At 35.8% G+C, this 12,439-nt stretch overlaps 1 protein-coding gene across 1 annotated transcript in view; it reads left to right on the top strand.

Moving 5' to 3' along the window:
- Window positions 1-12,439, top strand: part of PREX2 (phosphatidylinositol-3,4,5-trisphosphate dependent Rac exchange factor 2) — a 110,185-nt gene that overhangs the window by 7,489 nt on the left and 90,257 nt on the right. Inside the window, exons 3-8 of the mRNA XM_031058645.1 lie at window positions 1,712-1,861; window positions 4,460-4,604; window positions 6,118-6,218; window positions 9,973-10,076; window positions 11,413-11,462; window positions 12,015-12,090. Of these exons, the coding sequence (XP_030914505.1) occupies window positions 1,712-1,861; window positions 4,460-4,604; window positions 6,118-6,218; window positions 9,973-10,076; window positions 11,413-11,462; window positions 12,015-12,090 (626 nt within the window). The remainder of the gene's footprint in view (window positions 1-1,711; window positions 1,862-4,459; window positions 4,605-6,117; window positions 6,219-9,972; window positions 10,077-11,412; window positions 11,463-12,014; window positions 12,091-12,439) is intronic.

Below are 12,439 nucleotides of genomic sequence, written 5' to 3'. Positions count from 1 at the left end.
ATGTCCTCTGCTGATAACATACAGTAACAAAGACCACAGGGAAATTATGACCCTGTATTTTTATATGTATTTGCCTCTAACTTAATAAATAAACAGAGGAACCTTGACTTCCTCCAGTAGTGCTGCTGCCTCTGATCCCCAAGGGTCTGCAGTCTGTCAGTTGAGAGTTTCTGTCTGAGACTTATTTCTTGTCCTTGACTTTTGGGTCTGATTTTCTAAGACTGCATGAGTAGTATGATGGGTAATTTTCAAGAAACAATGTTTTTAAAGGAACAAAGGATACTATGCATAGGCTATGCAAATAAAAATATGATAAATAACTGAATGGCATAAACATGATGTTGGAAAAATTACTTCATTTTTTCCCCTGTCATAGACTTGCTTGCACTTTTTTACGTGCTTTGAGTACTAGGAAGTTTTGTTGGTTTAGAAATTAGCCATCAGTCTCATGATTTTCTAGTAGTTCCTGACATTTCCCAGCCCAGTACACAAAGCTTGGCTGCTTTCCATCTAATTAAAATGCAAAGTTATTGAAAGGATACTAGCATGTCTGCTGAGATTTATGATAAATCTTAGCAAGCATTTCAGCAAGGGTTTCAGTTTCAGAAAATCTCATCTCATCATAAAAAATAGGGCTGAAAAAGTATTTACTAAATGAAAAGTTGTGTAGTTATTGCACTAGTTCAGGGTTGGCCTTAGGACTTTTTTGCCACTTAATGAAAGTTTGTGGTGAGAAAATATTGACCTTTGATTTTTCTTAGTGTTTTGTATTGTAGTTGCTAGCTCTAGTTTTTTAGTTTGTGTTTTATGAAAAAAGATTATTTCTTGTCATAAGGCATTTATCCCTCATGACTTTTTCCCCAGGAAATTCATGTAATCCTAGTGAAGGATAGTTAGGGGATTAGTTTTGGAATTTCTGAATGAGATTTATGGACTAGCATAGTAAAATAAATTGCTATAGCGTTAAATATAAAGTAATAAATAGTAAATAATTTGATTTCTATAGCATAGATATTTTTACACATTACATGTCAGGAGTTCTAGTTATCTAAGAGCATCGGCAACCCTTACCTTCATAATGTGCCCATCAAACATGAGGCTGTTAGCAACATATTTCAGGAATTATGCATTTGATTTTTAGATCAGAACATCTTTATTATATTCCAGTTTGTTTAAACTAGAAAGGGTAGATACTTGCTTATTCAGGTAACCAGTAAAGATACTTCAAATGTCTGTGCTTTGATTACTTGTGAAATTGAAATTGTATCCCCGCCCTGTATATTTAGTCATTTTTTACACTTAATAGTAAATCAAGTCAGTCATCATAGCAACTCAGTAATTTCAGGGGGAAAAGAGCAATGCTGCTTGTTTAAGGAATTATTTATTTCAGTTTAACACAAAAGCACTCCAAAGTACTGTTATCTTTTCTTTTAATAGGACTCTGCCTGTTTTAGTGGTGACTTAATACCTTCTTCCATATGCTAGGCAAATCTCTGTTACGCTTTACAAAGGACACTTTACAAAAATTAAAACTACATATTATTAAGTTATAACATGGTTCTCAGTGGCACAGATAATGTTAAATTAATTTTTATTCTTCTGTATTTTTTGGGCTTTTATGTGTGGTGATAAGTTTTTAGTAATTGTGGCAACTATTGCTATTGCTTTTTTTATGAGTTGATGCTCTTTAAGTAATTTTATCTACTCCCAGCTGACTACCACAGCAGTGGCCACACTGTTATTAATGGCTGGAAGATCCACAACACGGCAAAGAATAAATGGTTTGTATGCATGGCAAAAACCCCTGAAGAGAAGCAAGAATGGCTGGAAGCTATTTTGAAAGAGCGAGAGAGAAGAAAAGGTAGGTCAATAAACTTCCTTGTGTTGCTCTGCCAGAAAGCTATACTGTATTTTTATGTTGAGGTATAAAGCAAAACCAGCCGGTAGGCAAACTTGTCCTGTCAGGTTCAGCTGCAGATTTATGAATACCAGTCTGGGAAAAATGGATCAAACTTGTACTGGGAAGAGCATAATGTCTTGAATCATATATGCTGGTAGTAAATGCTGTTTGAGAAAGGGGAAGATGATTTAATCTGTGATTTTATAGTTTGTCCTCAACCGGTATAAATTGTCATAAATTCATTGAGACCAGTGTATTATCATGATTTGTGATATCTGAGGGTCTATCCTAAATGCCTCGTGGGGTTTGTATGCACTGATTTCCTTTGTGACTGGCCATTGGAATCACTGAAATGAGCAGGCTTTTTCTTTTGGATCTTAATGCAGATGATCCAAACTGAAATGGTACACAACACATTCACAACTCGGATGTATTGCCTCCTACCCAAGAAAGTAATCACCATTTCTAATCACCCTTGGAAAACTACTATCTTTCTGAGTAACTGAATTAAGGTGGAAGAATACTTGGATGAAATATAATCCTGATCTCAAATGTGACCATGAATAACTTCACATGTTTAAGGTGAACCCAGCACCAAGTAGAAGCAGGGAAAGATGATGCATCATAATTTTCTGGAGCTAATTTCATTTGAAAGCCCAAATATCCTAATTAGTAATGCTATTTAGAGCCTTGATGTTGAAAGAAAATATGACCTTGTATTTAGATCTGTGATTCTTTTCCTGATTTTTGTAGATTTTCCATTGCCTGTTGCAGTAACTGTTGGATTGTGCCTCTGTTGTACATGGACACTAACAATATTTTCTTTGATCTTTTAAAGTTGAATACTGGATGTTCTAGAATCTCTTGTTAGGATCAGGGTTTCAAGTAGGGCATCAGTAGTGTCGTCAGGAATTTGTAGCAGAAAAGCTAAAATGATGCTGTAGAGGTCTAAACTGTCAATGCTTTTAAAATATGAAAAATGTTTAAAAAATGAAAAAGCAGTGTGGTAGACATAGTGCCAAATGCAAAAACCCCAGGTTTGTCTGCTTCTCTATAGGACCTTGTATGGAACTGACTAAAACATTTTCAGTAAATCTTACTTCTCTGTTAAGTTTCATGTCTCCCTTAGGCTCTTGATGCTTTGGGCAAGAAATACAAAGAGTTAATAGTAGTATTTTATGTTGATGAATTCTTACTATTTCACACTAATTAACTGAGCAGCTGGTAATAGAAATGAGTTGGAGGTAAACTTTGGCAAGCTGGAGGTCTGAGGTAGCCATCCCAAAGCCAATGCATGTCTTAGGATATTAGCATCCTATGGTTTGTGGAAGCTTTCAGGTCCTGATGCTCTCAGTGGGTCTGCCTCCAAGGAGAAAACCATGGAACCAGGAGGAGATGAGACTCACATAGATTCAGACTGCCGCACAGAATTTTTAAAACCAAATGAGTTGGAAGACTCAAAGATTCAATGGACTGAGAGAAATGAAACCTCTACTTTTACTTGGAATCCATGTAGAGGAGCTGAATAAAAAGGAGCTGAACAAATGCTCTGAATTAAGTGATTTAGCAGAGTTTTCAGCTTTTGTAATAAAATTACAAACTAGGACCACTTTGTAGACTGTATTTGCTTGCTAGAGGAAATGAAGATGTATTGGAAACTTGCAGAAATTTTCTGTCAATTTGATGGCTTTCCTGTAAACCCCTGAGGCATTGAGCAAGTTAGAAATTTATTTCAGAGGTGGTCATCTTTAAGATTGATGATGCTGTGATGACCTTACTTGAAATGTCAATACAAATAACAGCATCAACATCCTATAAGCTCCAGAAGTAGTTTGTTAGTTAAGTTTTCTTTTTCCTGGGGTACTCCAAATTTTATTTGTTTGTGTGACATCACTGCTATCTGGTTCATGGATGATGAGAGACAATCCTTGTTCTGTTCCCAGTAACACCGTTAGCTTCTCATGACAGACATACTTCTTCAGGTTGTATTTTCAAAACTAAAGAAGTACCAGACCCGTACTCACATGGAATATCATAGGATGACTTGGGTTGAAGGGGGCCATAAAGATCTTCTAGTTCCACCTCCCTTGCCAAGCCTGAATGCTTTTGTGGAAAAGGGGTGAATTATCTCTGTGAAACTAGCATATGTATACCTGATAACTTGTTACTACTATTAACTGGAAATCTGAAAAATATTTCTTTCAGTGAAGATCTTTTTATTATCACATGTTAAGTGCAAAACCAAGGCTCCTTATTTTACACTTGTGAAGACATGACTACTCCCTTGCAAGTGTTCATATTCTGGTGTCTGTTATTGCTGCAAAATAAATGATGATGTAGATAGACTAACAAATTAACTTCTCTGTGAGAAAAATATATTTTGGTTAGGCTTTATGAAGATCATATGTTCGTGGTTTAACTTGATCATGAGAAAATAATGAAAACCAGTTCTTCAGGGTTTTTTGGATGTAAAGTATCAGTATTGCTTTTCCATTTCAGGGAAGATACTGAGATATAATGGCAATATCGCTTCATAAAATGTTAATGCATTTTTGGCAGGTTTAAAATTGGGCATGGAACAGGACACTTGGGTGATGATCTCTGAGCAAGGAGAAAGATTGTACAAAATGATGTGCAAAGAAGGGAATCTCATCAAAGACAGGAAGAGGAAATTAACCACTTTCCCCAAATGCTTTCTTGGAAGGTATTATATGCATTTGTTAGCATGAATTCTTGCCATCTAAACCCACATTTTAAATATTCTCTGGGATTCTGTAGAAACTGCACTTCATTTGTAATGTCTGTTAGGCCTATTTGCCTCATAGAATTTAGCCAGAATGTAAAATGGTCACCTGAAATTTATGAATGTGTTCTCATTTTGCAAAGTAGTTCTATTAAAGAGAAAAGGCTGCAGAGGGCATGATGAAAATATGGAAATGCATCAAGTGAATTAGTTTCTCTCAAAAAATAGTTCCCAACTTTTAAAATTAATTTTGTCTCTGGAATTACTAGTTTGGAGTGTAAAATTTTATTTATTCCACCTAAGTAATCTTTGTCTCTTTAAACAGCTTCTGTCCTCCTCTTGCTTGAAGGTCAGGAACAGAGTTAGTAAATAAGGTTTACATATTTAAATTATCAGGAGGATCTTTATAATGCCTTATTATGCCTATGGCTTGAGAAGACTGAAAAAGAAATTGATGGCCTTAAAATGTGTCTATGAAAAGAAAATTATTTGGGAGACAGAAGAGTTATTGCTTATTTTATTTGGCTATAAGATAAGTATTTACAGCCATAAGTTAAGTGTGAAAAACATTTCTATAAAATAGCGTGTTTTGCACAAAAAAGTTGTTGAGAAGATACCACTGGGTTCAAAAGGGGAAATAAAACTTAGGAGATTCTTATGTGCTGTTGGAAGTGACACAGTTGAAGAGAAATTAAATCAAGATTAAGATTAATGATTCTACCAAACTTGTACCATAAGTTATGGTAGAATCGTGATTCCTCAGTGAAGTTGTTGGATGGAGGTGAAGAACACACTCATGCTGAGGAGCCGCTTAAATCTACCATCAAATGGCTTCTTTTCAGTGCTGTCTTTGGAGTGAACTGTTTTGAAGAATGCTTAAGCTGGTCCCAGGGTCACTAGTTAAAAGTCGTGAATGTGAAGGTTGCACTACCTCATTGCACTTTTAATTTGTAACCTGCGCGTCTTATGTGCTGTAGATCCAATGTCTCTGAACTGCATCAGCTTTGCTTTGGTAGAAGCCAGGCATTTTCTGCACATGAAATATATATACTTGGTATATATGCTCTGAATGTCAATATATTTGAGACACCTTGGAAGTAACAAGCCTACTGTTCTGTCATACTGTGGTTATATTGTGCCATCGTGGCATACCTTCCCTGGGCAGGTGCAGGAGGAATGCCTGGGATTGCCTTGTATTGATCTGTCTGACCAAATGCAGCTATGGCAGTTGAGGATATCCCAGAAAACATGAAAAATCATTACTATGTGCCAGGTTAACTTCATGCATGGAAGACTTCTGAGCAGGAAAAGCTGTAAAGAGTGAGTTTTTTTTAAAGGTGGTATGATGTTTTGAGCATCATTGGGCTAAAGAATCATTTACAAGACTAGTAAGAAACACTAGTAATGGAGAGGAACATGCAGTAGATCTGGTGGTATGAGATGTAAAGTTTGTTTTCCGTATCTGTTTTTTCAGTGAATTTGTGTCCTGGCTGCTGGAAATTGGGGAGATACACAAGTCTGAAGAAGGTGTTCATCTTGGCCAAGCTTTACTAGAGAATGGCATTATTCACCATGGTAAATAGAGTTAGTTTTAACTTACTTGTTCTCAAGATAATTGCTGTAGCTAGAATTGACTTAATTTTGTTTGACTAAAAGATGGTCTTGTTAACACAAGACAGCTTGTGGAATTGGCATTATATCCTTCCAGGGGTCTCATGGGGCCATTGTCCATGTCCATAGCAGATTTACTGGGAAAGGCTCTACTGATTTAATCAGATTTTCTCTCTGCTGTTGAGATCACAGCATCGGGAAAAAGGACCTAGAGAAACCTTGCTGTTCTTTTGTAAGCAAAAAGAAATTCTGGGGAAACACAGAATAGTACACTGCTTGTAAGGATTCTAACCTTTATTAAGGCCAGGCATTTTAGGGAAGGTGTTCAACTAAGAATTTTACATGCCAGTGAGTCACAGCTGGCTGTTTTGATAAATGTGCCAGCTCATATGTTAGATGTTACAAGTGGAGCTGATGAATCTGTAACCCAACAGTTTAATCTTTTTAATTTTAAGGCCTTCTCTTCACTACATTGTATAGTTACTAAAATTGATATTTTGATGCTGAAATCTGCAGTCAACTCTCTGAATTCAGTTTATTGTGGAGAAAAGTCAGAGGGTTCATTTTCTTTTAACCACTAAGAAGGTTTGATTTCTGCAGGTAGTTTGCATCGGCGACATTTTTCTCCTACTAGGACATGTCCTTATCTCTGTTGTTATTACAAGGTAGAGTCTAACAGGACCATATAAGTAAACTGGAGAAACTTCTTTGAAGCCATGTTTTACAGAAACACATATCATAGGTACAGTCACTCAAAACAAAGCTGTCAAGTTAGTTACAATGCCATCATAGATCCAGGATGTAAATTTAGGTGGAATCTTTGATAATATACATTTTAATACTTCTGTACTCCAGCCAGCAACTAATTTAATACTTAATTTATTTGCAATGATTTTAGTGTCCTTGACTGGAAAGAAAGTGGGAGAAACAGTGCCACTGAGCTCTGTGTGTTTTAAACATACGCAGAGTAGGAGGAAAAATATTAAGGTTATTAATCAGTAGTCATGTAGTCATCGTTTCTTTAATGTCAGTCTACATTATTTTCTTCCACAATCATTCAAATGTTAGATGCTATTATGTTTACTACACACACTGAACTGTTTTCGATGAAATGATTCTGTTGCCAGAGATTCTTCTCCTGATCTTGTAATTTATATCCTAAATACACCCATAGATTTTCTCAATGCGAAGTTAAATGAATATTGTGTAACTTCATGAGATAAAAGGGTAATTATATTAGAGCATAGAAATGTGAGCCAGACATGCTACTTTGAATAGTGAATCCAGCTGTAGTTCACTGAAAATAGCATTCCTAAAATAAAGTTGAATGAACCATCTGTTTTCACAGAGGGAGCAAGGGAGGAAGAACGTTTGGCTGTTATTTACATTGCAAATATTGTAGAGGGCTTTGTTGAGAGCTTGCATATTCAGTAGGCTGGCCATTATTGTCACTGTGCTGGAGTTCATTCTAGCAATGACAGAATCATGTTGTGAGGGACACTGTTGTACTTCCTGATGTGTGAACTCTAGCAAGCAGAAAAGTTACAACTTTTCCTTTTTTTCCCCCTCCACTTTTATATAAGTGGAAAAATCTGTTTGTATGCTGCTATTTTAAATCTACCTTGTGGAATTCTCTGATACCTGAAATGTCTGATACCATTCAATGGAGTGAGGTACTTTGTCCTTTCGCTGCAGCTGATTAGAGATGGAAACCTTGTCTCAATGGATTAAAAAGCTTTGTATTTACAAAAATAAACTGAATATCAGATAGTTTTAAAATGAATAGGTATTTATGCGGCTGTGCAGTTCCTTGGACTGATGTAATGGTCTGATTTAAAATTACCTTGGCCAAAAAATGAAAAGACCAGTTTAAACCTTGATCAGTTTCCTCTTCGTAGTGTATGCCATATAAATACCTATCCCAGGATAAATGTGGGTACAGTGTTGGAAATGACACACAAAGCAACTTGGCCTTCCTTATTTTAGTGGTAATGCAGCATTTTGTGAGCTTAAGTTTTTGAAACCGAGCATGGCCCACTTCTGTGGAGCTACTCCCTCTGGTGCATGGTGGTAAGCTGGGACTGCAGAGACAGAGTGGTACTTGTGTTCCTCAGAGGCCATAGCCTCCTCTGTCATGGGCAAGCAAGAAAGGAAAGTTGCTTTGTCATCCTGGTTCCCTCCCAGCACATCCCTGGAAGACTGAGGAATAATTCGGCTTTAGGCAAAACTGTCTCAATGGTGTTTTTTATTTTTGGAACTTGCTGGTTAGAAAGAACTCTTTTTATTTGTTAATCTATTGGAATACATTATTTTTCTTCAACAGTAGGAATATTTTTTTAATTATAGAGCTAGAAGACATCTTTTTTCTTAGTTAATGGTCACAACCCATTAAAATTCACATAGATGCTTACATTAGGCATTATATGTGAAAATTTTGTAGTCTTTATCTCATGTATTTAGGGGCAATGATATATAAAAGAGCTTAAGAATTATTTTGAATAGCCATCAGTTCAAGGCAATTGGAATGCTGTCCTGGGCTTTAATAATAGTAGATATTTCAAATGCAGGTAGAGTTGTTATTTTGCTCTTGCACATGACACTTAATATATGAAGTTCAGTTTTTATGTCTGTGTATCAGATGATGTGTGGAAATACTGAGGAGCTTGAAGGGGCATGAAAAACGACACAGACAGAAAACACCTCACTATACAAAGTTTATGATGCCTAACTAAATTTTTGGAAGAGAATTATGTATGATGGCTTAATCACTTGTTATAGGAAGGCATGCACAGAATTACCTAACTCTCTCAGGTGTATTACTCTGATAATTGAAGGCATTTCAGCACCCTCCTTTATCAGTTGATGACATGTAAATTGACTTTCAAAATTTAAGCTTACAACTGCAAGTGAAGCTGTAATTAATTAAGCAGTTGTCTTGGGATGGTGATAATGCCTAAGCCTGTCCTCAACCATCAAATGGATCAGCTGTTTTTCAGAAAGATTTGCAGCTGTGCAGTTTCCAGGAGAACTTTTGTATCCTACTATATGACTTGTTTTCACAAAACACTGGAACTTGTGAGGTTTGTTGTTGGAATCTTGTAAAATTCTGGAATTCCACCTGTTAACATCCTTTTTCCCAGGTCCTTGGGGAAATAGATTATCAGCATCATAATAATTGCCAGTCTCTTGCACTTAAAATGTTTAGGTGGCTCTATGTAAAGGGAGATGTTCATCTCTCCTTTGTTCCCACTGCAAGACTGGTCAAATGTGTTGTGAAGGGTTTTTATATTTACTGAGTCATCTGAGATTGGCCTCATCAAGAATAAGGACAGAAAATAATGTGGGAGAATAATATGAATAGTTGCAAAATAAGTCTTACTTGGCTATTTGCTTGATAAGCTCTGCAAAAGCATTGAAGACTAAAAGGATTTGAGGGCCTCATTTTTCATGCTGTCCCCTGCCTGTCTTCCTTATTCTTTGCCCTGTGACTTGAAACTGTTTTCTTCTGTACTACTTAAATGTTGTAAGAAATATTGTCACCAGTGGCTTAAAGGAGCTTAGGGCAGATGATCTAACTGGTCTTCCTGACCTCCCTGTTTGAAATGTACCTATTGATGTATTTAGGGCTCTTATTAGAAGAAATGATGCTGACCTTCTTCTCTCTCCTTGGTTTCTTCAGAAAGTCATCTAACAATGCCTTTTTTTCCTTTTAATTTAGTTACAGATAAGCACCAATTCAAACCCGAACACATGCTGTACAGATTCCGATATGATGATGGAACATACTATCCCAGAAATGAGATGCAGGATGTCATCTCCAAGGTACAGAATAAAATAGTTGCTATTATTGGAAAGAGCGCATCAGAAACTGAGATTCTGCTTGAAAAGTAATGTAAGATTTGCTGGGATAAACAACATCTCCTCACAGTTACCAATCTATATTTATGTGAATCAAATTCAGTTTTCCATTTGTAAGCTTTTTGTTAATTTTTACGCATTTTAAATACAAAATTAGTTTACTGTTATGTAGTTATAGTTGCTATTCAGTGGTTTTATATGCAGGATGCATTGCTTGTGTTTCTGGATAATCCTGAAGCTGAGGTTCAGTCTGTTGTATTTTTCAGTCTCATCTCATAGATATGAAGATATATGTAGGAAACTGCTTTCAGATTTCACTAAAATCTGAGTGTCCTTTGTTAGTGTCTTAACTAGGCAGTAAATCTATAGTCACATAGATGTTTAGACATAATAGGTTATACTACCCATCTATGTTGCTGGCAACAATGAAAAGATTGATCAAACTTTCCTTTAAACTCATTAATATTCAAATTTGTCATGATTTGGAGTCAGTAGAAAATGTCTGCATTTGGGTATTACACTGAAGTATAATTTAATTTTTGTTGCACTATAATTTAATTTTTGCTCCACTTGTTAATATGAAGTGCATCCAGAGGAATCTACAATACTGAACTCCCAGGCAGAGCAAAGTAGGGTAGAATCTAATTTGACACAACTTTTAGTCATTATACTTGCATATTGTAAACATAATTGCTTTTTGATAGTTTCCTAAGTAATACTAATGTGTTTTTATTTTTTAAAATACTATTTTCTGATGGTAGTTTCTTAAACTACTGCAGATGTATAATTTATTTGCTTTTAATAGAAAACATTTCTAATCTTTAAATCTTTTTGCATTTTTAAAATTGATTAGTTATAATTCTAATTTGTAAGCAAAGTATTGATGCATATAATGAAATGCAGTGGTTTTTACTGTAATTGCACAGTTGTGTGTAGAATAGCAATCACTGTTTGGGGCAACCTTAATGCATGGATATGTTGATTTATTTTTTTGTGCGCTTTTCTTTCTAAGTATTTCAAGCCTTCAGAATTATTTAATCCTACCTTAAAGCTAATCTGTTTTGCACATGTCTCAGTAAGCTTAGGTTAGATAGGAAATGTTTTCGTTCTCATAATTTATTCATCAATATTGTTATCGGGAATCATTGTTTTGGCACATGAAAATACATAGGAATTTGAACAGATCTTTTTACTATGTAAATGAAATCCACTGACAGCATTCAGGCTTCCTTACCATGTCCCTGCCTCTTGTCTGTGATGTGAGTGTGTGGTTGACTCACCACCTCTTTCTCTTTAACAGGGTGTACGACTGTACTGTCGCCTTCACAGTCTCTTTACCCCAGTAATTAGGTGAGTCCAATTGGGAAATCCTGAGGGAGTCATTTGGAAGAAGTACATGATCTGAAGATACTGTGTTTGAATGTAGGAACCTAACCCATCCTTTCAAGATTGGTCTTTTGAGAGTAATCAGATAAGATTGAAACGCTGTCAAGACAAAAAGCGTAACTGAACCACTAAGTGGCTGCCAACTCTGCTCAGTGTAACTTTTTAATGGGTTTCTAGAGCCTCCTAGGTCCTGATGGATATGCTTATATGCTTTCTGTATATATTAGTGCACTCCATTACTAATACACCATTACCTCATTTGAAGATTCCCAGAACAGCACACCTGCCTTCATACTCCAGTGACAATATCACCCAAATAAGTTGTGATCAGCCTCCTCCTTTCAGTCTAGAAGAAAGGCTTCATTTGCTATTTTTTTCCTCCAGAGAAAACTTCTCAACCATTATTAAGTGTTCAATTCATGCTTGCACTAACTTGCTTATAAATGACAAGTATTTTTCTCTTTCTTCTGAGCTTTTGTTTGATTTTGAAAAATTGTTTTGTGTTATTTTGAACAGGGATAAAGACTATCACTTGAGAACCTACAAATCTGTGGTTATGGCTAACAAATTAATAGATTGGTTGATTGCCCAGGCAAGTAGACACCTCTGGATTTATGTATGTTTCATTTAAATTCTGACTTAAAAGTTAGTGATATATCAAGAACAACATACAAACGCTTTATATAGTGTAATCCTCTTAAACCAGTAAAGTAGCAGAAATCAGCTGTCATCAGCTATGCTTTTCATCCCTGTAGTGCTTATCTTTCTGATCTGAAATTGAATTGAAATGTTTTGATGACACTTAGCTTTGTGATTCAGCATATAACACTGTCCATAGCTTAAAATGTAATGAAATGAGAAACTCTAAATTACTAACTAGATGAGCAAAAGTCAGTACCAATTTGCTGCCAGCAATTCAGTTTCATTTTAAATGAAAAAAC

This window comes from Geospiza fortis, unplaced genomic scaffold, assembly GCF_000277835.1.
Source record: "Geospiza fortis unplaced genomic scaffold, GeoFor_1.0 scaffold121, whole genome shotgun sequence".
Classification (NCBI taxonomy): domain Eukaryota; kingdom Metazoa; phylum Chordata; class Aves; order Passeriformes; family Thraupidae; genus Geospiza; species Geospiza fortis.
The sequence above is the reverse complement of the archived record's forward strand: the minus strand, read 5'-3'. Positions and strand labels throughout refer to the sequence as shown.